Raw genomic sequence first — 26,285 nt, 5'->3', positions numbered from 1 at the left:
GAAGAAATTGAGCCTCCATTCACCAAGCAAATAGAATGACACTTTGCAATAAAGGTCATTGCAATATATGGAAGGCAAATTTTCACACATGTAACAGCCTCTGTTGACTGGCATTTACTGGCAACTGCCATATATTGCAGGATGGTGATCTAGAGGACACTGGGGGGCCCTTCCAATTCTACAATTCAATTATTGTAATTTGTTGTTGGGGGGGGGCTATTGAGTTTTTGTTTTTATTTTTATTATGTACTAGCTGGCCCTGCACACGTTGCTGTGCGTTAGTCTGTTTACAGGATCTCATGGCGGAGGCAGGGTTTGTGGGTGTGGGCTAGACTCCATGGGGAGGGAGGAGGAGGTGGAGGAGGAGCTGTGGGAATAACGCCACTTGAGGGCACTGTTTTAGCTTCTGGAAAAGCAGGTTTTTACCTGCGCAGGTATGAGATGTGAGCAATCCGAGGTTGTGTCCAAATTCCAAGACAAGCGGTCAAGCGGTTTCGGAGAAAAGTGGAGCTCACAGTTTCACCTTTTTTACATTTTTTAATATATAGATTTTGTGGTTTTATATCTTGATTTTACACCCAATATCTGGCAAGTTTGGAAAACTCAGCAATGGCCAGAGGATTGGAGAAGATCAGTCTACATCCCAATTCCAAAGAAGGGCAGTGCCAAAGAATGCTCCAACTACTGCACAATTGCGCTCATTTCACACGCTAGCAAGGTTATGCTTAAAATTCTACAAGGCAGGCTTAGGCAGTATGTGGACCGAGAACTCCCAGAAGTGCAAGCTGGATTTCGAAAGGGCAGAGGAACCAGAGACCAAATAGCAAACATGCGCTGGATTATGGAGAAAGCCAGAGAGTTCCAGAAAAACGTCTACTTCTGCTTCATTGACTATGCAAAAGCCTTTGACTGTGTCGACCACAGCAAACTATGGCAAGTTCTTAAAGAAATGGGAGTGCCTGATCACCTCATCTGTCTCCTGAGAAATCTCTATGTGGGACAAGAAGCTACAGTTAGAACTGGATATGGAACAACTGAGTGGTTCAAAATTGGGAAAGGAATACGACAAGGTTGTATATTGTCTCCCTGCTTATTTAACTTATATGCAGAATTCATCATGCGAAAGGCTGGACTAGATGAATCCCAAGCCGGAATTAAGATTGCCGGAAGAAATATCAACAACCTCAGATATGCAGATGACACAACCTTGATGGCAGAAAGCGAGGAGGAATTAAAGAACCTTTTAATGAGGGTGAAAGAGGAGAGCGCAAAATATGGTCTGAAGCTCAACATCAAAAAAACCAAGATCATGGCCACTGGTCCCATCACCTCCTGGCAAATAGAAGGGGAAGAAATGGAGGCAGTGAGAGATTTTACCTTCTTGGGCTCCTTGATCACTGCAGATGGTGACAGCAGTCACGAAATTAAAAAACGCCTGCTTCTTGGGAGAAAAGCAATGACAAACCTAGACAGCATCTTAAAAAGCAGAGACATCACCTTGCCGACAAAGGTCCGTATAGTTAAAGCTATGGTTTTCCCAGTAGTGATGTATGGAAGTGAGAGCTGGACCATAAAGAAGGCTGATCGTCGAAGAATTGATGCTTTTGAATTATGGTGCTGGAGGAGACTCTTGAGAGTCCCATGGACTGCTAGAAGATCAAACCTATCCATTCTTAAGGAAATCAGCCCTGAGTGCTCCCTGGAAGGACAGATCGTGAAGCTGAGGCTCCAATACTTTGGGCACCTCATGAGAAGAGAAGAATCCTTGGAAAAGACCCTGATGTTGGGAAAGATTGAGGGCACTAGGAGAAGGGGACGACAGAGGACAAGATGGTTGGACAGTGTTCTCGAAGCTACGAACATGAGTTTGACCAAACTGCGGGAGGCAGTGCAAGACAGGAGTGCCTGGCGTGCTATGGTCCATGGGGTCACGAAGAGTCGGACACGACTAAACGACTAAACAACAACATCTTGATTTTATTCTGTGGACCACCCTGAGACCCCTGGGTATAGGGCAGTATATAAATTCTAATAATAATAATAATAATAATAATAATAATAATAATAATAATAATAATAATAATGTCCAACCCCTTCCAAACTCGCAACATACGAACCACTTGCATATAAACACAGACTTGCCATGGACAAATTCAATGATATTTGGAATTCATTCTTACAAATACTGTAATAGGTCTAAGATCTGGTGAAGTACAATAATACAATAACGGCCTTGTAAAATATACAGTTTGGGGTTATTTTCCCTCCCCCCCTTTATTTTCCCTTCTACACGGGTTCTGCTTCTCTTCTTTTTCTCCCTTTTATTTATGTCTCAACATGTTTAGTGCACATATACGGTAATTACGTACTTTTTGATTGTTCAATAAAGACGTTTTTTAAAAAAACAAATTTTAAAAAAAAACTAGAAAAAGAGCCTGCCAGATCCAGCATCCTGTTCTCACAGTGGCCAAAGGATTGCCTGTTGGAAGCTCACAAACAGGACCTGAGGAAAGGGCACTCCAAGCTGTGGAGGCCGAGCATAATAATAATAATAATAATAATAATAATAATAATAATAATAATTTCATTTATACCCCGCCCTTCCCAGTCAAGACCGGGCTCAGGGTGGCTAACAACAAGAATATCAAAGCAAGCATAAAAGAAACAATTCAATTAAAATGCAGCTTAAATACAATGTTAAAATTCAATTTTAAAATTAGGAATCTACAAGTGCAACCTCATTTAAATATCTGTAGGATAAAACCTTAGGGGAGGGTAACACCGGGGTCAGACTGAGTCAGTCCAAAGGCCAAGTGGAACAGCTCTGTCTTGCAGGCCCTATGAAAAGATGACAACTCCCGCTGGGCCCTAGTCTCCTGAGAGAGAGCGTTCCACCAGGTCGGGGCTAGTACTGAGAAGGCCCTGGTCCTGGTTGAGGCCAGTCTAACCACCTTGTGACTCGGGATCTCCAGTATGTTATTATTTGTGAACCTTAATGTCCTCTGCATAGCCATTATGGCAGTCTTCTCATGAATGTTGGACCTGGATGAAGTCTGTCAGAGGCCTGGGTTCAGGTCCCAGCTCAGACTGCATGCGGAGCCGAGGCTGTTTTTAAATGCCCCCCTTAAAATGATAAGCTTGCAGTCACTGAATTTAATGTAACTTACTTCTGAGTAGATGTAATTAGAGCTCCACTACCAAAAAGGTGGTTGAAGTGTGGAAATGTGCAAAAGAAATTACGCGTTCCTTATTTCCGCCCCTAAAGAGATGTTACCAGCAGCCAATGAAATAGGGGGCCTTACCAAAAGAGGCCACCATCCCATAATTCTCCTCCATAACTTCCCTGTGCAGAGCTTTCTGGTCCGCATCCAGCAGAGGCAACTCCTCCTCCGTGAAATACACAGCAACCTCCTCAAATGACACTGGACCCTGGGGGGGGGGAGAGAGAGAAACATTTGCTGCATTATAGACCTCATAAAAGATGATCTACTAGCTCAGGCATCCCCAAACTTCGGCCCTCCAGATCTTTTGGGCTACAATTCCCATCTTCCCCGAGCACTGGTCCTGTTAGCTAGGGATCATGGGAGTTGTAGGCCAAAACATCTGGAGGGCCGCAGTTTGGGGATGCCACTACTAGCTGAATCCAAAAGATTCACCCAGGAAAGGCAGCTGGATATTATCCTGCATAATTTTGGGGTGGGGAGAGGCATTTGCAGCCTTCCTAGCAGTGGAGACTGGTCTGTTTTGGAAAATGGGGTGCTGTCCTCCCCAACAATCCCAGTCTCTCCTGTCTGCGATAGTTAAAACTAAGGTAGAATAGCAAATCGACCTCCTCCTCCTTAGTCCCAATGTTGCCCCTTATAGGGCTCAGCAGGGAGGAGGAAGAATTAGTTGGCTCTGCCTGTTATTGAATCTGCCGTCATGTGCTGTTGGGATCCCTGCCTTCCACCCCATATATATACAGGTGAAACTCGGAAAATTAGAATATCGTCGAAAAGTGCATTTATTTCAGTAATGCAACTTAAAAGATGAAACCAATATATGAGATAGATGCATGACATGCAAAACAAGATATGTCAAGCCTTAATTTGTTGTAATTGTAATTACTGTATATTCCTGAGTATAAGACTACTTTTTAACCCAGAAAGATATTCTCAAAAGTCGGGGGTCGTCTTATACGCGGGTCGTATTTCTTATACGATGAGTATATCCCAAACTCTATATTTTAACTGAAAAAGTTGGGGGTTGCCTTATACGCCCAGTCGTCTTATACGCCGGAATGTACAGTATTTGTCGTTAGGCGGGTCAATTATAAATGGAATGTAATTAATGAAATGTAATAGTGATGTTTATTTTTATTTATTTTTGTATTATTGTAACTATTTGTTTTATTACTGTGGAATTTCCAAAAGAAAGCATTTGTGAAAATTAAAAGAAAAAGAAAAAATAATAAGTTGCATTACTGAAATAAATGCACTTTTTGATGATATTCTTATTTCTGAGTTTCACCTGTAGTTTTCAATTTAACAGCAATAGTCTCCTTTACATTTGTATCTTTCATTTCGACTTCCCTACACTCCTGCTTTGGTTACGGAGTGAATTCGTTTAATTAAACTGTCCCTCCCCCATAACATCTTTTAGATAGATAGATGAGATAGATGAGATAGATAGATAGATAGATAGATGATAGATAGATAGATGATAGATAGATAATAGATACATAGATCTCCTCCCCTCCCCAACTGCTTGATTTTATATTAATCCTGTGTTTAGTTGTTTACAATAATTCTTTTTAAAAAATCTATGTAATATCCCCATTCTTTAATAAAAACACTTTCTTCTTGATTTCTTATCCCCGTACGTTTTGCCATTTCTGCATATTCCATTAATTTTTACTGCTACTCTTCCTTGGTTGGGACGGTATCTTACTTCCATCTCTGAGCATAAAGCATCCTGGCTGCTGTGCTTGCATACATAAATAGTCTTTTGCTATATCCTGTCCTATTATCCCTCAGAGAAAGGCTTCTAGGTTTTTTTAAAATAAAGGTTGCCTTCAACCACCCCACCCACCAGTCCTAAGGGGTACCAGCGACCACTGCTTCCTCGCCTGCTATTTTGACAGAAGCAAAGAATTGTAGAATTGAAAGGGAACCTGAGGGTCATCTAGTCCAACCCCCTGCAACGCAGGAATCTTTTTGCCCAACGTGGGGCTTGAACCCACAACCCTAATAGTCTTGTGCTCTACTGACTGAACTATGCAGTTAAAGAGAAGAAAAGAGGTTCATTCCAGGCCTAAGGAGGCGAGGGGGGTGGGACAGAGGCAGGCAGGCTGTCCCCTGCTTGTCTCGCCAGTGATAGTTCCCCATACCGGTTCAGTTCCTGTGTCTGCTGCTTCTCCTCCAGCACACAGAAGAGTTGACCGACTAAGTATTTCCGGTATCGCTCCATCGCCTGTCAGAGACAAAGATGAAAGGAAGCTCATCTCAGTTACAATGTGCATCTAAGTTTCATGTGGGTGCTGTTGCATGCATTTCTGGATGTTTAGACCCATTTTACAGGTCGGTGGTGTGGAAACAACTCTCTCCCCATCTGGGCTCTTGGACACAAACATACCAAGCTTTCCAGGATTATGGCATTTTTGAGGCTGGAGACAAGAGAGTTACCCCATTGGAAAATAAATTAAAAAGATGAAAGCAGTCCACAGATTTACAGTCGTACCTTGGAAGTCAAACAGCTTAGTTCCCAAACATTTTGGATCCCAAACCCGGAAGTGACTGTTCTGGTTTGCGAACTATTTTTGGAAGCCGAACATCCGACGGGGCTTGCGCGGCTTCCAATTGGCTGCAGCAGCTTCCTGCAGCCAATCAGAAGCCGCACTTTGGTTTTCAAACATGTTGGAAGCTGAATGGACTTCCGGAACGAATTCCATTTGACTTCCAAGGTACGACTGAATTGTATAAGCGATACAGGCAAGTCCACCTCCTTCTCCCTTACCCAGTGACTTCTGTCCAGTGCCCGACAGAATCCTCTCCGCCTCAAAGAAATCAGGGGCTGCTTGTCCAAGAAGAACTTTGACCTGAAAGAGGAATATGTATTCAAACAGAGAATGGGGAGAAGCATTGCAAAAGGAACGGCAGAAGCAAAAGCTTGAGGGGTGCTGGCTATTGGATGATTTCTAGGAAAAGCTGGGGAATCAGTCGAGTTTTTTAGGATTCTCAGCACCTTGGCACTACCAGGATGAAACCCTCTCACCTGGTGCTCTAACTGCTTCTCCTCCTCCTCCTGACTCAGAAGGAAACCTTCGGCCAGGGCCACCGCCTGGGAACTGGTCTCCACTCCACATTCCCTGACCCAGTTCTCCATCTCCGGGGGGAGGACAGCCAGGAACTGCTCCAAGATCACCAAGTCCAGGATCTGAGTCTTGGTGTACTGCCCTGGCTTTAGCCAACGACAGCAGAAATCATGGAGTCGGCTGCAAACCTCTCGGGGTCCCTTGGCCTCCTGGTAGCGGAACTGCCTGAAGCGCCGGCGTTGTTCGTCAGAGCTGAGGGTGTCCTCCTCATCCAGGTTTTTCGGCAGTGTTCTTTCCCAGAATTCCCTGCTGATATGGGGGCCTCTTCCTGCTCTGTGAGGAGTTGAGTCTTCTTCTCCCATCGTTGATCTGTGCTCTAAGAAAGCTTCCACGAAGGCTGAGTGGTGAAATCTGCCTTCTTTTGCCAACACCTGTCTCCAGGCAAAGGCAGACAGAATTGGGGGTTCCACCACGTCCTGCAAAGCCGAAACATTAGTTTGCACAAATTATTGCGCTGTCAGAAAAGAAAGGTTTATGTGGATGACTCCAGCCAGCAACCGGGTTTCATTCTAGGAGAAAAAGCAAAACTCAAAGAGAAGCTAGAGACTGGAAGAGAAGGCTGCTCTGTCTCAAAGCCACAAACCAAAACCTTCAATGTGGTTTTGGTTGAGAATATGCAGCATCTCTCCTAGTCACTCAGCATGACCAACAATTTATTCTCTCATTTTCTTGCTGTTCCTCTTAAGTCCCCAGCCCTCTTTTGCTATCGTTCCTCCCCAAGAACCTCATGAGAACATAAAAAGTCAATTATTCTGTACCATGACATGGGCAGGTTTGCAACAGTGTAAAAAAGCACGACGTTAAAAATCAGTTGAAACAATTTAAGAGCTGAAGAACAGGGTTGATTGTTAATATATTGATAGATATAATCTGCCATATACCACGGCCTAGAGTAAAGAGGCTATTTTAAATGCCACCCACACCAAATCAGAGGAGACACCTGGGTGGGCCAAGGATAAGGTTCCCCCCCACCTTCTTTGCAGATGCTGATGGGATGGGTCACGTGCTCAGATCACCTCCCTATGGGGTGAAATGGGGGGGGTGTCCTCTGCATTTCACTTCTCTGCATTCTCCACCACTCCACCCATAACTATTGGGTGTAATTGTTATTATTGTTATTGTTATTAAGCAAATTTGTATAATGCCCTATACCCGCAGGTCTCAGGGCGGTCACAGCATAAAATCACAATATAAAAACACAAAATAGATTATTATTTATTAAGTTCATATACTGCCCTATGTAGGGACACGGGTGACGATGTGGTCTAAACCACAGAGCTTGCCGATCAGAAGATCAGAGGTTTGAATCCCCGTGATGGGGTGAGCTCCCGTTGCTCGGTCCCAGCTCCTGCCAACCTAGCAGTTTGAAAGCACGTCAAAGTGCAAGTAGATAAATAGGGACCGCTACAGCGGGAAACTAAGTTTCCGTGCGCTGCTCTGGTTCGCCAGAAGCGGCTTAGTCATGCTAGCCACATGACCTGGAAGCTGTACGCCGGCTCCCTTGGCCAATAATCTGAGATGAGCGCTGCAACCCTCGACTGGACCTAGCGGTCAGGGGTCCCTTTACCTTTATACCGCCCTATACCCAGGGGGTTCCAGGGTGGTTCACAGAATAAAATCAAGATATAAAACCACAAAATACCTAATAAAAATAAAAACAACAACCCAATATCCCCCCTACCCACAAAATGAAAACAGAAGCAAACCCGCCCCAATAACCTCCCTCCCCAGAACATTTTAAAAGGGCATTGAATGTCAATGCCACCCCACACCTCCCTATAGGGTGAAATGCAGAGGGGTCTGTCCCATGCCAATGCCCCATGAAAATAAACGGGGTGCCTCCCGTACCCCCTGCCAAGAGCCACCCCACGCCTCCCTATGGGGTGAAGCCATCCATCCCTGCATCCCTCCACCCCCAACCAGCGGGTTCCTCCATCCCCTTGACTCCCCACCTCTCCATTCACCGCCTGCCCCCCATCCCTCCAAAGGCCAAGGGGGGAGAGAGGGGGCCAGAGCAGGGCGACCCACCAGAGCCAAGCCCGGCAGGGAAGCGCCCAGGCAGCCCTCGGGGAAGACAAAAGCCATTTTCCCCCTCCGGGAGGAGAAGTAGGAAAGCAGGAAGGAGCACCGCCAGGAGGCGCCCTTGCACCCCCCCCCCGGGAGAGCCGCCCTTTCCTCTCCCTACCCGGAAGAAGCTGCCTTCCGCTTTAGGAATCCGGCTCCGCTTATCTCCCTTAACCCTTAGACGGCCACGCGATGCTGCTACAGTATTTGCCTGCCTCCCTCCCAGTAGTAGGAGCAAAGAAACCACACGCGAGGGGGCCTTATCCTTTGGCCCAAACGCTGGTCTTAAATATGATGATTATTTATTTATATATTTATTATTATTCCCATCTGGGATATACTAATAATATTATACCCAGCCTTTACTGTATTATTATTATTACTACTATTATTATTATTACTACTACTACTACTGTTATTATTATTATTATTATTTCCCGCTCATCTGGGTCATAGCTGCCAAGTTATCCCTTTTTTACAGGGATTTTCCCTTATGCTGAATAGGCTTCCTCGTGAGAAAAGGGAAAACTTGGCAGCTATGATCTGGGTACATATAATAATATTATACTCCAGTCACCATAATCATTATTTTCATTATGTGTTTGTGCTTTTTATATTGTAATTTTCTCATGGAATCATAGTTGGAAGGATCCCCAAGGGTCATCCAGTCCAACCCCCTGCAATGCAGGAATCTCAACTACAGCATCCATGACAGATGGCCAGCCAAACTCTGCTTATAAACCTCCAGTGTTGTGAACTGCCCTGAGATCTATGTATGAAGGGGGATATACACATTTTAACAACGACCTTGCAGATCCAGTGTGGTGTGGTGGTTATCAAGGGCTGGACTAGGACCTGGGAGACCCGGGTTCAGATCCCCCAAACTCAGCCATGAATGAAGCTCCCTGGGTGACCTTGGGCCAATCACTGCTGATGTTCAGGGTTGGGAGACAGAAATTCGGTTTCAATATATACAGGTGAAACTTGGAAAATTAGAATATCGTCGAAAAGTGCATTTATTTCAGTAAGGTAACTTAAAAGGTGAAACCAATATATGAGATAGATGCATGACATGCAAAGCAAGATATGTCAAGCCTTTATTTGTTGCAATTGTAATTATTTGTTGTTAGGCGGGTCAATTATAAATGAAATGTAATTAATGAAATGTAATAGCGATGTTTATTTTTGTATTACTGTAACTATTTGTTTTATTACTGTGGGATTTCCAAAAGAAAGCATTTATAGAAATTAAAAGAAAAATAAAGAATAAAAAGTTGCATTACTGAAATAAATGCACTTTTCAACGATATTCTAATTTTATGAGTTTCACCTGTGTATATATTTATAAACACAATTCCTGTCCCACCTTTCAAGTCTCCAGGCAACACCCAAGACATCTCTCTCTCTCTTTTTAATTGCAATATGCATTTTCTTCTTCTCTGCAAGCCATTTACAAAGATAAACGAAGCATTTATTTGATGTGCAACTCGGAATCATTTGAAAGCAACAGCTTACAAATATCAGTAGCGTAAGATCGATCGTAAGATCTGCGTACGATCGAAGACCCACAATAGAAAAGGAAACAGGATGGGATGGAAATGGGAAGCACAGGAGCAGCTTCTTAGTCACTGAATAATACTGATGACCAGGTGCACTGCAAACAGCTCAAACGGAGGATCCCAAAATTGCTCTCCAATGGAGAAGCCCTGTAGTCCCTTTCCGCCACTGTAGCCTGATGGATCAGCTGTGGATAGATGCCAGTTTAGGGAATACTGTAATAGAAATAATAGGATTGTAGGGTAGGAAGGGACCCTGAGGATCATCTAGTCCTGCAATGCAGAAATATGCAGTTGCCCCATTCACGGCTCAAACTGCAACCTTGGAGTTATCAGCACCAACTGAGCTATCCAGGATGAGCCTGATGATACGCCAGGCTCTCCATTCTTCTTCTTTGCAATCTTTGGGACGTAGAGAAAGTGACATGGGTGCCACTCTAAAATGGCTGCTCTCCTGGGCATGGCCAATTACAGAATGGCTGCCATATGCTGTCTCAATATGCCAGTATCTAGTAAATCGGTAAAGAAAAACCGATAACTTACCCCAGTAGGTAAAGGTAAAGGGGCCCCGACCATCAGGTTCAGTCGTGTCCGACTCTGGGGTTGCGGTGCTCATCTCGCTCTATAGGCCGAGGGAGCCAGCGTTCGTCCGTAGACAGCTTCCAGGTCATGTGGCCAGCATGACAAAGCTGCTTCTGGCGAACCAGAGCAGCGCACGGAAACGCCATTTACCTTCCCGCAGGAGCGGTCCCTATTTATCTACTTGCACTTTGACGTGCTTTCGAACTGCTAGGTGGGCAGGAGCTGGGACCGAGCAACGGGAGCTCACCCCGTTGCAGGGATACGAACCGCCGACCTTCTGATCAGCAAGCCCTAGGCTCTGTGGTTTAACCCACAGCGCCACCTGAGTCCCTTATTACCCCAGTAGGTAGAGAACCCTTTTTCTGCCTGGGGGACCAGATATCTCCCCACCTCACCCCACCACCTGAGCCAACTTCTGACTTGTGGGTGAGCCCACCCATCTGTCAATCATTTGCTGTCATTCACCTGTCAAAAGCGGTGTGGGTGGGGAGCAAGACTGGTCAACCCTGCTAGGCGCTGGGCTCTGGAGCACGAAAAAGTTCCCTGTAGAGATCACTCACACACCTAAATCAGGCGGAATGAACCTCCCTTCTTCCCACAAGCTGATTTAAGGGATCTATCCTGGGCCCAGTTGCGTTAGAGAGTCCTTTGCAGTGAACTTTCTCATGCGTCTGACAACACCTTTCAACACCTTCTCTATCCTCGATGCAGACATTCAAGGGGCATTGCTGGAGTTGAAAGACACATTCCAGGCAGGCAGAAACAGCAGGGTCATTGGGGGGGCTGGGGAGGAGGGGCATTGTGTGGGGCAGGTGCCAAGCGCAGGGTAGAGAGGCCTGATGTTGCCCGCCCCGGATTTATACAATTTCTCCCGAAAGTGAACTTTCTGGTGGCAAGAAAAGGTCGAATGGTGAACGAAGCTCTTTCCGCACTTCGGGCACTGATAAGGTTTCTTCCCCGAATGAGTTCTCTGGTGAAAAGTGAGCTGTGACTTCCGGCCAAAGCTCTTTCCGCACTCCGAGCACTGGTACGGTTTCTCCCCAGTGTGGATTCTCTGATGTTCAGTGAGACTTCCCTTTTGGATGAATTTCCTGCCGCACACGAAGCACTGATACGGCTTCTCCGACGTATGGATGGTTTGGTGGGTCGTGTGGTCCAAACAGTGGCAGAAGTGCTTTCCATGTGCTGCGGAATGAAGAGAGGACAGTGGTAGGAGGGCCCAAGGGGGTGTTTTTGTACACAAAACGTATGTTGAAAGTGTAAAGAGAAGGAACGCATGTTCTACCACATGTCATGGACGTGCAAAAAGGCTAGACCAGGCATGGCCAAACTTGGCCCTCTAGCTGTTTTGGAACTACAGTTCCCATCATCCCTGACCACTGGTCCTGTTAGCTAGGGATGATGGGAGTTGTAGTCCCAAAACAGCTAGAGGGCCAAGTCTGGCCATGCCTGGGCTAGGGCATTCTGGGAAATGATATATAATGAACTGAAAAAAATGTTCAAGACAACTTTTGTAAAAACAAACAAACACCAGAAGCTTTTTAATAGGCATCACAGGAGAAGAAATTCCAAAGGACTTAAAAAGACTGTTTATGTGTGCAACGACAGCTGCAAGAATACTTTTTGCCCAGAGATGGAAGGAAGAGGAAACGCCAACCAAGGAAGAGTGGAGAGTGAAAATGATGGACTATGCAGAAATGGCAAAAATGACTGGGAAGATCAGACACCAAGATGACAGTAAATTTTTAAAAAGTATGGTATACATTTATAGAGTATATTAAGGAACAATGTAAAGATTTAAAGACGTTAGCAGAATTGATATAGCACTTGTAATTTTTAATAGGTAAAGGAATAAATAAGGATTTAATTAGAGTTGGATATATGAATGAGATGCGGTTAAAATTAAGAAATGTATCTGTGGAAAACCAGGAGGAGGAGGAGGGTGGAAGTCCGGGGGTTCAGGGAACCCCGCAATTGTACAAATGTTGTTGAATTTACGTTTGAATGATGTTAATGATGAAAACCGGAAAATAAAATTAAGGACTGCAGCTCGGTCGGACATGACCTCGGAGGGAGGGAAACAAGGGAGCCTTACCGAGAGATATGACCATCAGGCAATTGTCCACCATGACTTCGCTATGCAGAGCTCTCTGGTCAGGATCCAGTAGAGACCACTCCTCTTCTGCAAAGAACACAGCAACATCCTCAAAGGACACCGGACACTAATGACAAATTAAAGAAGATGTTTATTATTATTTTATTAGTTTATAGTTTATTATTAACTATCCATCCTTCATGGATCACTGCCTTGCCGTGGCGAAGGGGCTTGAATAACTCAGAGAAACTATGAGGAATGCCTTGCAGGGCCACCCAAGACGGACAGGTCATAGTGGAGAGTTTTGACCAAATGTGATCCACCCGGAGCAGGAACCGGCAAGCCACTCCAGTATCCCTGCCAAGAAAACTCCATGGACAAGGACAACAGGCATATAAAAGTTATTATTAACCTATCATTAGTTTATAGCCTATTATTGACATAAGCTTCTCCAAAGCCCCGTCCGATGCTCCTGGTAGTCCGTGGCATGGCGGCGGGGGGAGAAGCGGAGGAACGGATCAGTTCCTCCGCTTCTCCCCCCCTTCTTCCCGCGCTACAGCCCTTTGTGTTCCGCTGGTCTCTGCCGGTTGCCCCTCACTGCTCGCGGCAACCGGCAGAGACCAGCGGAACACAAAGGGGAACCAGCTGCAGCGCGGAAGAAGGCAAAGGAAGATCAGCTGACAGGCGCTGACAGCTGATCTTCCTTTGCCTTCTTTCCGAGCTACAGCTGGTTCCCCTTTCGCTAGACAAATGCCTTTTGCAAATAGGTTTTGTGATCGGAGGTTTTTATGGCCACGCTTCGCAAGACGAAGCTGCGGCCATAGAAAACCTCGTCGTCTTGCGAGGCAACCTCCGATCGCAAAACCTATTCGTATAGCGAAAAATTCATCTAACAGGGCATTCGTCTAGCGAGGCATCACTGTATCTCATTATCTGTTGACTTCCCATCCACCTTTCCATGGTGTTCTTTTCTTGCCTTATAAAGCTGCTTTATTACTTATATTTTACCCATTACAGTGGTACCTTGGTAGTCGAATGTCTTGGCTCCCGAACAAATTTGCTCCCAAATGCAGCAAACTCAGACGTGAATGTTTCAGTTTGCAAATGTTTTTCAGAAGCCAAACATCCTACAACTTCCAATTGAGTGCAGGAAGCTCCTGCAGCCAATCAGAAGCCGTTCCTTGGTTTTCAAAAAGTTTCAGGAGTTGAACGGACTCCCGGAATGGATTAAATTCGAGAACCAAGGTACCACAGTATATAAGTTAATTATAGATGATTAAACTACCACTTCTCATCCATTGCAATAATATGAGGCCTCATCACGGCCACCTGCCCATCTCCCCAGGGGTCCTTCCGCTTACCTGGTCTAGCGTCACAGCAGCTGCTTCCCCTCCGTCCGAAAGAAGAGGTGGCCGACCTGGTCTTGCCAAGCTCATTCCATCATCTGCTAAAGAGACAAAGGTGGCAGCAAAGCCAACAGCCCAAGTCTTCTCCATTGCATGCAGTTTGAATGCTGAGTCCTTTTTTTCTGGACGGCTTTAAAGGAGGATTCGATACATTCTGCGGAGGAATTCTGCTCACAATAGCTATGCTCTCTGGTTGGAGGCAGTGGATTTCTGAATACAACTGCTAGAAAACTACAAGAGGAGAGAGCATCCTTCTGTTCAGGTCCTGCTCCCAGTCTTCTCATATTGTTGTTGTTGTTAAATAATGCAGTCATACCTCATCATATGTCCGCTTCATGTTGTATCTTTTCAGGTTATGGATGCGCCGAACCCGGAAGTCCCAGAACGGGTTACTTTCGGGTTCGGCATGTCTGTAACCTGTGTGCATGTGCAGAAGCGCTAAATCGCACTTTGCGCATGCGCAGAATCGCTGCATTGCATCACGCGTGTGCGCAGATGCGGCGTTTCATGTTGCGGCCTTTTCATGTTGTGAACGGGCCACTGGAACAGATCCCGTTCACAACATGAGGTACCACTGTAATAATAATATACTGCCCCATACCCACAGATCTTAGGGCGGTTCACAGAATAAAAACAGAACATAAAACCACAAAATACATAATCATAATAAAAACAATAACAACCGAATAACTCCCCCCCCCGGTCAGTTTGCATTTCTTAGGACAGAAAGTATTGATCTGATGTGTAGAGATCTTTCCTATTCCAATTAGTTCAAGAGGGTTCTGGAAGCTTCTCCGTGGGAAAGAAACAAGCAGAAGGTTCATGATGTTTGGGTTATTCCTTCAGAGAAGCCGAGTACAGCTGGCTTAAATTGGTCCTGTTATCTTTTCTGTCAAGGTGATGCTGACTATGACAGGCATCCCCAAACTGCAGCCCTCCAGATGTTTTGGCCTACAACTCCCATGATTCCTAGCTAACAGGACCAGTGGTCAGGGATGATGGGAATTGTAGTCCAAAACATCTGGAGGGCCGAAGTTTGGGGATGCCTGGACTATGATAAGAGGCCAGAAGGAGCCTGGTTTTCACTTTCTCTTTCCCTTCTGGTGTGGTGTTCTGTATATAGTGTTAAAGTTTTAGTCTTATTATAATATATTGTTAAGTTTCAGTTAAGTCTGCTGCAACTGGATTTCTCATGGACAGTGCCAATCCTGAATGTATTGGATTTGTGACCATTACGCTCATTTGCCTTCAGTAGCAGTAAAGCTCTGCTGGATGAAATATTAATTGTCTCTGGTCTATCTGGGGAGAATCCTGCAACGTGTTTAAGTTTTTACTCTGCTAACTATGCGCTGGAATCTGTTCTGGGTCAATATTGAGTAGAATTCCACGACACCCCCCCAAAAAAACCCACATTTTAAAAGGGCATAGGATGTAGGATTTGCCTGGTTAGTGTGAGAACAGGATGGTGGGCTTGATGGACCCCTGGCATGGCCCAGACGGCCTCTTCTTAATCTATTTTTATATCCCAGTTTGGTGAAAACACACCTCTCCATCTGGGCTCTGGGCGACAAATCCGAGTGTCGCCTTTAACGGGTTCAAACGTTGGAAATAAATATGGATTAACTGTGTACAAGGGCTGTGGGGCAAGCATGTTCGCTCACGACAAGAGCCAGGAGACGCAAAGGCATCCCAAAGATTTATTGCATAAACAGTGGAAGGTGTCGTGGATTGGTTGGACATAGGGAACGGTGGAAGGAACCAGCTGGGGAACTCCTAAGGGAAGAAGAGCCCGGAGAATGGTGGTGGGACAACGATGAGTGGTCAGAGGGAGAAGGCGGGGAAGAGGAGGCGTCGGAAGCTGAAGAGGTAACAGGGTTTAGTGAGCTGGGAGAGTCTGTGGTAGAGAGAAGTCCAGAATCGGAGGCAGAAGGTGAAGCAGGAGAGGAGGGACGCCAAGAGGCAGAGACAAATCCGGCTGATGAAGAGGCACGTGTGTCTCCCCCGTTGTGCTGTGGCAAACTCCCTTCACCAGAAGAGGGCCGACACAGGAGAACAGGTCGCACACAGGTACACTCTCTGATCGCTGGGGAAAGCCCTGGAGAGGAGCGGACTTAAGACAGTTGTGGGGAGCTTTCTGTTTCAGCAACTGATTTCCTGCAGGAAGACCCAACAGGCAATGAGCTGCTGTGCTCACTAAGCTTGACATTCAGCCAGGTCTGTGGAGACTGTGTTTTTCCAGTTAACTCCAACTTCCCTGTTTAGGGAAGTATTTAAGGACTGATGTTTTCATTATGTTTTAGATACAGTCATACCTCAGGTTGCGTTCTTTCAGGATATGAACACGGCGGACCCGGAAGTGTTTATTTCCGGGTTCCGTCGCACGGCATGCGCAGAAGCGTCCTGCCAGTTTTGCGCATGCGCAGAAGCGCTCTATCGCGCTTTCGCGCATGTGTGAAAGCACCGCTCGGGTTGCGGACTTTTCGGGGTGCAAACAGCACCCTGGAACGGATCAGGTCCGCAACCTGAGGTACCACTGTATGTTGTAAGCCGGCCAGAGTGGGTGGGGAAACCCAGCAAGATGGGTGGGTTATAAATAAAAAAAGTATTGTTGTTGTTATTATTTGAACTGCAGGTGATTTACTGACTGGCACGCTCTGTGACAGAGGAAGACCCAAGTTCAAGATCATGTCGCATGAATATTTACCTGACAAAATGGCACCTCCATCGCTCTCCGTCAAGTTTCGCAAGGGGTACTCTCCGGTGCACGATGGTGTCCTCTCTGCCTCCAGGGAATCAGCAGCCAATTCTGAAAGCAGACCCTTGGTCTGAAACAGGAAGTTGTAAAACAATGTGAACACAGAACAATGAACCACATTACGGAGCAATGGAGAACTTCTGAAACAACAATGGGATTATTAGCTCTGTCCAAGGCATGATGGAAGCATTGGCTGGGAAAAGATAGACATAACATTTTACAGCAATGCAAAGAAATAGAGGAAAACAATAGAATGGGGAAAACCAGAGATCTGTTCAAGAAAATTGGAGACATGAAAGGAACATTTCGTACAAAGATTACCATAATCAAGGACAAAAGTGGTAAGGACCTAACAGAAGCAGAAGACATCAAGAAGAGGTGGCAAGAATACACAGAGGAGTTATACCAGAAAGATATGGAGGTCTCGTACACCCCAGGTAGTGTGGTTGCTGACCTTGAGCCAGACATCTTGGAGAGTGAAGTCAAATGGGCCTTAGAAAGCACTGCTAATAACAAGGCCAGTGGAAGTGATGATATTCCAGCTGAACTGTTTAAAATTTTAAAAGATGATGCTGTTAAGGTGCTACACCCAATATGCCAGCAAGTTTGGAAAACTCAGCAATGGCCAGAGGATTGGAGAAGATCAGTCTACATCCCAATTCCAAAGAAGGGCAGTGCCAAAGAATGCTCCAACTACCGCACAATTGCGCTCATTTCACACGCTAGCAAGGTTATGCTTAAAATTCTACAAGGCAGGCTTAAGCAGTATGTGGACCGAGAACTCCCAGAAGTGCAAGCTGGATTTCGAAAGGGCAGAGGAACCAGAGACCAAATAGCAAACATGCGCTGGATTATGGAGAAAGCTAGAGAGTTCCAGAAAAACGTCTACTTCTGCTTCATTGACTATGCAAAAGCCTTTGACTGTGTCGACCACAGCAAACTATGGCAAGTTCTTAAAGAAATGGGAGTGCCTGATCACCTCATCTGTCTCCTGAGAAATCTCTATGTGGGACAAGAAGCTACAGTCAGAACTGGATATGGAACAACTGAGTGGTTCAAAATTGGGAAAGGAGTACGACAAGGTTGTATATTGTCTCCCTGCTTATTTAACTTATATGCAGAATTCATCATGCGAAAGGCTGGACTAGATGAATCCCAAGCCGGAATTAAGATTGCCGGAAGAAATATCAACAACCTCAGATATGCAGATGACACAACCTTAATGGCAGAAAGCGAGGAGGAATTAAAGAACCTTTTAATGAGGGTGAAAGAGGAGAGCGCAAAATATGGTCTGAAGCTCAACATCAAAAAAACCAAGATCATGGCCACTGGTCCCATCACCTCCTGGCAAATAGAAGGGGAAGAAATGGAGGCAGTGAGAGATTTCACCTTCTTGGGCTCCTTGATCACTGCAGATGGTGACAGCAGTCACGAAATTAAAAGACGCCTGCTTCTTGGGAGAAAAGCAATGACAAACCTAGACAGCATCTTAAAAAGCAGAGACATCACCTTGCCGACAAAGGTCCGTATAGTTAAAGCTATGGTTTTCCCAGTAGTGATGTATGGAAGTGAGAGCTGGACCATAAAGAAGGCGGATCGCCGAAGAATTGATGCTTTTGAATTATGGTGCTGGAGGAGACTCTTGAGAGTCCCGTGGACTGCAAGAAGATCAAACCTATCCATTCTTAAGGAAATCAGCCCTGAGTGCTCCCTGGAAGGACAGATCGTGAAGCTGAGGCTCCAATACTTTGGCCACCTCATGAGAAGAGAAGAATCCTTGGAAAAGACCCTGATGTTGGGAAAGATTGAGGGCACTAGGAGAAGGGGACGACAGAGGACGAGATGGTTGGACAGTGTTCTCGAAGCTACGAACATGAGTTTGACCAAACTGCGGGAGGCAGTGCAAGACAGGAGTGCCTGGCGTGCTATGGTCCATGGGGTCACGAAGAGTCGGACACGACTAAACGACTAAACAACAACAACAACATTTTACAAGGACAGGAAGGAACACCCCCAGCGCCAGATTTACGTATAAGCTAAACAAGCGATAGCTTAGGGCCCCACTCTTTTGGGGGGCCCTAAAAAAATAAAGGAAAAAAACTGGATGTACATTTCCAAAATATAAGATAAAAAACAAATAAAATAAAACCTACGGTACATACAGCAACGGTGTTTTGTGTTGTGTAGGCTCCTATGGTATAAGTAATGGGCCCCGCCTGCTAGCCTGCTCCCTAAAATATCACTGGTTTTAGATACCTATTAGGTCCATAAATTACCATATAGCATATATTCAACACAAAAAACAGCGACAATTTGTTGTTGACAAAGGACAGCTGGACATATAAAGGGCCCCATTACCTTCAGTAGCTGAGGGCCTCATCAATCCTAAATCCGGCCCTGAACACCACGGACAGGATAATTGCCACAGACAGGAGGAATAAGGATATAGTTTGAATGCTTCACCTACAAGTTTATAAATTATTTAATGTGTCAAGACAATTGGATGTTGTTAATATTGCAGTTGTTATACAAGGGATGGTTATTTTGAATGTATTGTAATTGAGAGGAATAAGATCTTGGAATGCAGAAACAAAGTACACCATCAAACCATCAATTCTAGCACTTAGGAGGCCACCTAAATTATATAATTCGGCATCTGAATGATTGGGATTAGTAATTGTATTATAATTTGGCATTGTTATAATGAGGCTACCGTTGGATTATTGTAATTGAAAAGTAATACGAGAGCTGACGTCACGGATGTTTACGAAATTGTGCATGGAAAAAGCAGGCGATGCTAGAATTTGTGGGTGTCCAATGAAGCCAAAGGTTGAAGATGGAGGTCACGTAAAATAAGGTGGTACTTTACTTTAAGGTAAAGGGACCCCCTTTTTTTTATAATAATTTTTATTAATTTTATAAAAAGAACACATATAAAGCATACAACATAAACTCTGTCCCTTCATTTTCCCTCCACCCACAGGCCCCCTTCTGCCACCAGTGAGACCCATGGGCATTGGGAAACAAAGGGGTCCATTCCAAGCTGGGTTTGACCTTCCCCCTCCTTCCTCCCCCCTCATCCCCCCCCCTGCCACTGAGAGGATAAAGACGGAGGATCTCTGGGGTTTGGCTTGTCCCCCAGCTATTTCTTCGCTATATTGAAAAAAAGGAAAAAAATAAAAAGGAAAAAGAAAAAAATATAAAAAGGGAGAAAAAAGAGGGGGAAAAAAATAAAAAAAGAAAAATATTAGTGGCTTCCACGACTCTCCTCCTCCTGGATTTCCCAACTTCATTACATAGTTATGGCGGGTTTTCTACTCCAATACAATATTAACACAATCCTCCTCCTTCTTCATGCTGTCCCCCCCTGAGTCCCCCCCCCCTGCCACCGGGGCAGCCCGAGGGGCCCAGCAGTCAAAAGGTTCCATTTTTGTGTCTGGGTTTCCCTCCACCCCTCCCTCTCTCCCCAAAGCACCCCCTGCCACTGGGTACCAAGAGTAAGGAGAGGGAGACAGGCAGTTCTCCACCCAAACAACTTCTGGTCACCAAAGTTACTAAAAAAAACAAACTCTAAGCATATTTCCTCAGCCATTCTTCTACTCCCTCCAGAAAACTCTTAACCCTAAACTTATAAAAAAAATCTCTCCTCCCCCCCCAATGTCCCTCCTCCCAATTGGATCAGCATATCCTTTAGCAGGCCAAGACTCCGACAACGTTATTCATAAGCCAAAAGTATACCTTAAACTAAAATTTTTACCCCACACCAATTCTATCCCACTTCCACTTCCAGGCCTTTGCTCCCCCCTCTTTCTGCCTTTCCCTCCCTTCACTAACACCATTCAACATTTCAGTCTCTCCAGGAATTTCACTTCCATCAATCTTCTCTTCACTTTGCTTCTCCTTGTCGGCCTCGTCTCCTTGTTCAGATCTTTGTTTTTCATCATCCAACACATATTTCTTTTGGTCTAAATCAGTCTCCAAATTGTCCTCAAGTTGTTGCTTCTCACACACAGTCTCGTATTCAAAATTGTCCTCTAAATCTTGCTCTTGCACCTCATTCTCCTTTTCTGTTGGATTCAAACATTGCCTTTCCTTGTAAATATCTTCCCATATTTGTAGGTAGCCCCGCACTGCCTCCTGGAAAGCTCGAGAGAACTTTGTTTTCATAACTCACTTAACCACAGGCAGACCAGAGATAAGGGCCAAAGGGTACTGGAAAATTCCTCTCTACCACGTTGTCGGCTCCATCTTGGCTGTTCTTATCCTTTGTCTTTAACCTCATCAGATTTCAAATTTACAATCCACTTAAATCCTTTTAAAACCTTTTGAATCAATTTTTCCAATTCACAGAAATAAAATCGTCTTTCTTAGTCCTTTAGCAATTTGACAGCTTTTGACAGCTGTCAAAGCGTCCTTCCCCTTGTTGCTGCTGAACCTCAAGGGACCCCTGACCATTAGGTCCAGTCGTACCCGACTCTGAGGTTGCGGTGCTCATCTCGTTTTATTGGCCGAGGGAGCTGGCGTACAGCTTCCAGGTCATGTGGCCAGCATGACTAAGCCGCTTCTGGTGAAACCAGAGCAGCACATGGAAACGCCGTTTACCTTCCCGCTGTAGCGGTTCCTATTTATCTACTTGCATTTTGACGTGCTTTCAAACTGCTAGGTGGGCAGGAGCTGGGACTGAGCAACGCGTCCCTTGTACTTTACTCATGGTTACACTATGGAACTCGCTCCCACAAGACGATTTGGTGGTTTTTGAAAAAGACTGGACAGATCCATGGATACGATTATCAACACCTCCTAGACATAATGGCTACGTTCTACCGCTCAGTACTGTTCAATTGCTGGGAATTGGAGGTAGACTGAATGCTGTTCCTCTCAGGTGCATTTTGCTGGCTTATTTATTTTATATTGTTTATTTATTGAATTCATATACTGCTCTATACTTGGGGGTCTCAGGGCAGCTCACAGAATAAAATCAAGATGCAAAACCACAAAATACATAATAAAAATAAAAACAACGAAATAGCCTTCCCCGACCCCCACAAAATTTTTTTAAAGGATGTAAATCAGATCAACCAAAGGCCTGGTTAAAAAGGGATGTTTTTGCCTGGTGCCTAAATGTGTATCATGAAGGCGCCAGGCGAACATCCCTGGGGAGAGCATTCCACAGACAGGGAGCCACTGCAGAGAAGGCCCTGTTCTCGCCTTGTCATCCTCCGGACCTCTAGAGGAGGAGGCAAACGAAGAAGGGCCTCAGAAGATGATCTCAGGGTCTGGGTAGGTTCATATGGAAAGAGGCGGTCCTTGAGGCTTCCTACAGGCATCAGAATGGTAGAGCTGGAAGGGACCACAAAGGTCATCCAGGCCAACCCCCTGCAATGCAGGAATCTTAACTAAAAAATCCAAGACAGATGGCCATTTGGTTGGTCACTGTGAGAACAGGATGCTGGAACAGATCAACCACTGGCCTGATCCAACAGGCTCTCGCTGTCTGAAAAAGTTGGCCAATTATAGTGAGTTTTGAGTTGACCTCCCTCATGTTTTTTAGGCCCTTTCATTAAACTGTCTCTCACCTGCCGCTCTTCCTGCTTCTGGTCCTCTGCCCGGCTCAGGAGGAAACCTTCTGCCAGGGCCACTGCCTGGGAACTGGTCTCCGCTCCCTGATCCTTCACCCAGTTCTCCATCTCCGGGGGGAGGACAGCCAGGAATTTCTCCAGGATCACCAGGTCCAGGATCTGAGCCTTGGTGTTTTGCTCTGGCTTGAGCCACTCATGGCAGAGGTGGCGGAGTTGGCTGCAAACCTCTCGAGGTCCCTTGGCCTCCTGGTAGTAGACGTCTTTGAAGTTTCTGAAGTGTTGGTGCTGTACTTTGGAATGGAAAACACCTTCGCCCAGGATCTTCTTCTGCACGGTTCTTTTCCAGAAGTTCTCAGTGCTTCCAATCTTGATGGTGTCAGGGCCTCTTCCTGCTTCAACCGCAGCAGAATCCTGCTTTTCCATCTTTGATCTGAGCCCCAAGGAAGCCTCCAGCTCTGGGAAACAAAAGATGAGCTTGTTAAAGCCTCCACAACGCACTGGACAAGAGATATACGACACAATATGGAAATGAACCTCTTGGAGAAACTGTGGAAGAGCGATTTGAAGTTCACCACATACTACTCTTGGAAGGAGAACTACCTGAAAATGATTTACATGTGGTATTTAACTCTGAGCAGACTTGCTAAAGTGTAAAAGTAGGAATCAGATAAGTGCTGGAGATGCAAAGAGGTTGAAGGTATGTTTTTTCATATGTGGTGGACTTGTAAAAGGTTAAGAGAGTATTGGGATATGATATATAATGAACTGGAAAAAATGTTTAAAAGTACATTTCCAAAAAAACCCCAACCCACCAGAGTCCTTTTTGTTGGGGATAATTCAGAGGGAAATTCCCAGGTGTCAAAAAAGGTTATTTATGTACATTACTACTGCGGCCCATGTTTCGTTAGCCCAAAATGGAAAACGGGCGAGGTCCAAACTAAAGAAGAATGGCAACTTAAACTGATGGAATACACACAGCCTGCAGATTTATCATATAGAATAAGAGAACAAGAAGAATGTGTGTTTAAAGAAGACTGGAAAATGTTTACTGAATATATGGGTGAAAATTGTGTTTACGGTATTTAAAAACGTTGGTAGCATTAAGCTAATTTTCAACAGTGTAAATAAGTTTTGATGGATGTAACGATGGATTACTGAATGGTTTAGTTCATGTAAAATATGCAGGGGGGGGTATGATATGCAAAATGAACCATGGAAGGAGAAGAAGGGAAGCCACTGATTTAACTGTCAGGTCTATAAGGTATTTTTCTCAAGCGGATCTGGGTACCTTCAGCTAGCAACCAGATTTCCTCCAAGAAAGACAGCCAGGTGGTTCTATTTCTTGTATTTTGTTTAACAGAAGTTATATTGCTTAAACTTCTAGGTCAAGCCTCAAATATATATAGGCAGCTGCAATGAGGTTTCTTCGCATGAGGGGCAATCATTGAGAGCCTTCCATCAGGTTAGAGGTTGAAAGATGCAGCATACCTGACCGATACTTGGCATTTTCCCCTGAGTAAAAGTGGATGGGGGCAGCTAGCAAATTTTCAGGAAGGAAGGGGTAGTCAATTGGGATTTTCAAACAGAAATTAGAGGTTTGTTGTTTGTGGGAAGTGATTCCTCCACATCAGGTTTATTATCAAAATGGACACTTTCAGCTGTTTGCAACGAGCAAATCAAACAAAAGCAATTGAAGTCCTTTGACACAATGGATGCTTAAAGTGGTTCCCCCCCAAATTTGGCTGAAAATGCAACTTATATTGGCATCTCCATTCTCACTAGTATTCAACCCCTTCAGAGCAAGTATCCATTGTGTTGAGCTGATTTGCAATGGGGGTCTAATTTCTATTGTAGCTGTACACACACCATATTTTATTCTGTGAACCGCTTTTGTTGAAGGGCGGTATGTAAATTCAATAAAATAAATAAAATAAATGAATGAATAATGAAATTCAGTAAAATGTAGCAAGTGAGGAAATAAAGACTGGGGGGGGGAGGGAGGTGGCGGATCAGGTGAATGAAAAATAAGGGTCACATTTCTCAATGTGAAGCTTTTCCAGGTCAGCCAGAATGTTTGATTAACAGCACTGCCCCATAAATTATGGGGTATTAATCAGAGTGCAATGGATTATTCTCTTCCACGAATCAATTTGGCATTGCAAAAGTCCTTTAATCTCTCCCCCCTCAAACATCTCAAAGGGGCTTCCTGGCTTTACAAGGAGAGCTAAAAAAGCAGCTCCACTTCTTGATATGTCTGGTTATTTATTTATTTTATTGAAAACATTTCAGTTAAACAGGATTAAGTAAAAAAACAAATGGGAGGGGAAGCAAAAAGTGTGTTTAAAAATACAAATTTAAAAATACAAAAAAAACCCTTTAATTCTTTACATGCTTGTCTTTTATACAAAGCAGATAAATGAAAGTATTATTCTAATACATATACGTATGTATATTTTAAAAATTCTTTCATAATAATTGTCCATACACAGCCCATGTTTGTAAGCCAGGCATAGGCAAATTCCGGCCCTCCAGATGTTTTGGGACTACAATTTCCATCATCCCTAGCTAACAGGACCAGTGGTCAGGGATGATGGGAATTGTGGTCCCAAAATATCTGGAGGGCCGGAGTTTGTCTATGCCTGCTATAATCTATCCGTTCCTATGTTGCAGTAGCAATGAGCAATCAATTTATCCTGCCAAGCTTTTTTTACCAGTTTATCCCACACCAAGTGTACTTATTTTCCAGGAACAGCCGTCCCTGGAATTGCAGACGCCGTACCGGTTTCTGATTTGATCCCAGAATGTCCCGGTTTTCCTTAGGACGTCCCTATTTTCACAGGAGAAATTTTGGAGGGTATGGACTTATGCGACCCCTGAGCCATCTGAAGGCAAGGCAGCCCTGTATAAGGAAGGTGTGTGTGTGTGTGTGTACACACACACACACACACACACACACATATATATATATATTCAATGTTTTATGGTGTTTTTAGATATGTTGAAAGGTGCCCAGAGTGGCTGGGGCAACCCAGTCAGAGAAGAGGGGTATAAATAACAAAATTTATAAAATTATAGAAAAGCAATGACAAACCTAGACAGCATCTTAAAAAGCAGAGACATCACCTTGCCGACAAAGGTCCATATAGTTAAAGCTATGGTTTTCCCAGTAGTGATGTATGGAAGTGAGAGCTGGACCATAAAGAAGGCTGATGGCCGAAGAATTGATGCTTTTGAATTATGGTGCTGGAGGAGACTCTTGAGAGTCCCATGGACTGCAAGAAGATCAAACCTATCCATTCTTATGGAAATCAGCCCTGAGTGCTCCCTGGAAGGACAGATCCTGAAGCTGAGGCTCCAATACTTTGGCCACCTCATGAGAAGAGAAGACTCCCTGGAAAAGACCCTGATGCTGGGAAAGATTGAGAGCACAAGGCGAAGGGGACGACAGAGGATGAGGTGGTTGGACAGTGTTCTCGAAGCCACGAACATGAGTCTGACCAAACTGCTAACAGGACCAGTGGTCAGGGATTGTGGAAACTGTAGTTCCAAAACGGCATATGTCAAGAATGCTTTGATGGTGTTTCCTGCTTGGCAGGGGGTCGGACTGGATGGCCCTTGTGGTCTCTTCCAACTCTATGATTCTATGATTCTAAATCATTATGGAATGGGACGTCCCTATTTCATCGGAGAGATGTTGGAGGGGATGCAGCATCTGATCATGGGGCGAAAGGGAAAGAGGGATATCCTCCTTAGCCCTTATAGCTGAGCAGTAGACGGACCCACAGTCTCTTTGCAGCCTTACAGTCTCCCCATCCCCTCCAGCCCTGGGACTCCCCTTCACCCAAATGCACACCAAGTGGGGGAGGCAGGCTCACCAGATCCCAGAGTGTGGATCC

General features: G+C 44.9%; 2 protein-coding genes across 4 annotated transcripts in view; both read right to left on the bottom strand.

The window, feature by feature from the left end:
• LOC132591164 (zinc finger protein 3-like) overlaps window positions 1-22,526 on the bottom strand; it is a 27,710-nt gene extending 5,184 nt beyond the window's left edge. The window contains exons 1-7 of one of the 3 annotated variants that reach the window (XM_060269635.1): window positions 22,387-22,504; window positions 19,169-19,273; window positions 16,760-16,880; window positions 6,253-6,768; window positions 5,995-6,076; window positions 5,369-5,451; window positions 3,303-3,429 (exon numbers count right to left, since the gene is read on the bottom strand). In XM_060269635.1, coding sequence (XP_060125618.1) covers window positions 3,303-3,429; window positions 5,369-5,451; window positions 5,995-6,076; window positions 6,253-6,768; window positions 16,760-16,780 — 829 coding nt within the window. In that variant the 5' untranslated portion in view covers window positions 16,781-16,880; window positions 19,169-19,273; window positions 22,387-22,504. Of the gene's footprint in view, window positions 1-3,302; window positions 3,430-5,368; window positions 5,452-5,994; window positions 6,077-6,252; window positions 6,769-8,380; window positions 11,245-16,759; window positions 16,881-19,168; window positions 19,274-22,386 lie in introns of those variants that run through there. The other 2 variants (XM_060269632.1, XM_060269629.1) reach the window with 2 other exon arrangements.
• LOC118081354 (zinc finger protein 24-like) lies at window positions 20,469-26,285 on the bottom strand. Its single transcript, XM_035107840.2, has 2 exons — window positions 26,265-26,285; window positions 20,469-22,844 (listed from the first exon to the last, which is right to left on the bottom strand). Exon 2 carries the CDS (start codon window positions 22,810-22,812, stop codon window positions 22,270-22,272), a length of 543 nt encoding a protein of 180 aa, XP_034963731.2. The 5' UTR covers window positions 22,813-22,844; window positions 26,265-26,285; the 3' UTR covers window positions 20,469-22,269.

This window comes from Zootoca vivipara, chromosome 2 (genome assembly GCF_963506605.1).
Source record: "Zootoca vivipara chromosome 2, rZooViv1.1, whole genome shotgun sequence".
NCBI classification, from domain to species: domain Eukaryota; kingdom Metazoa; phylum Chordata; class Lepidosauria; order Squamata; family Lacertidae; genus Zootoca; species Zootoca vivipara.
The sequence above is the reverse complement of the archived record's forward strand: the minus strand, read 5'-3'. Positions and strand labels throughout refer to the sequence as shown.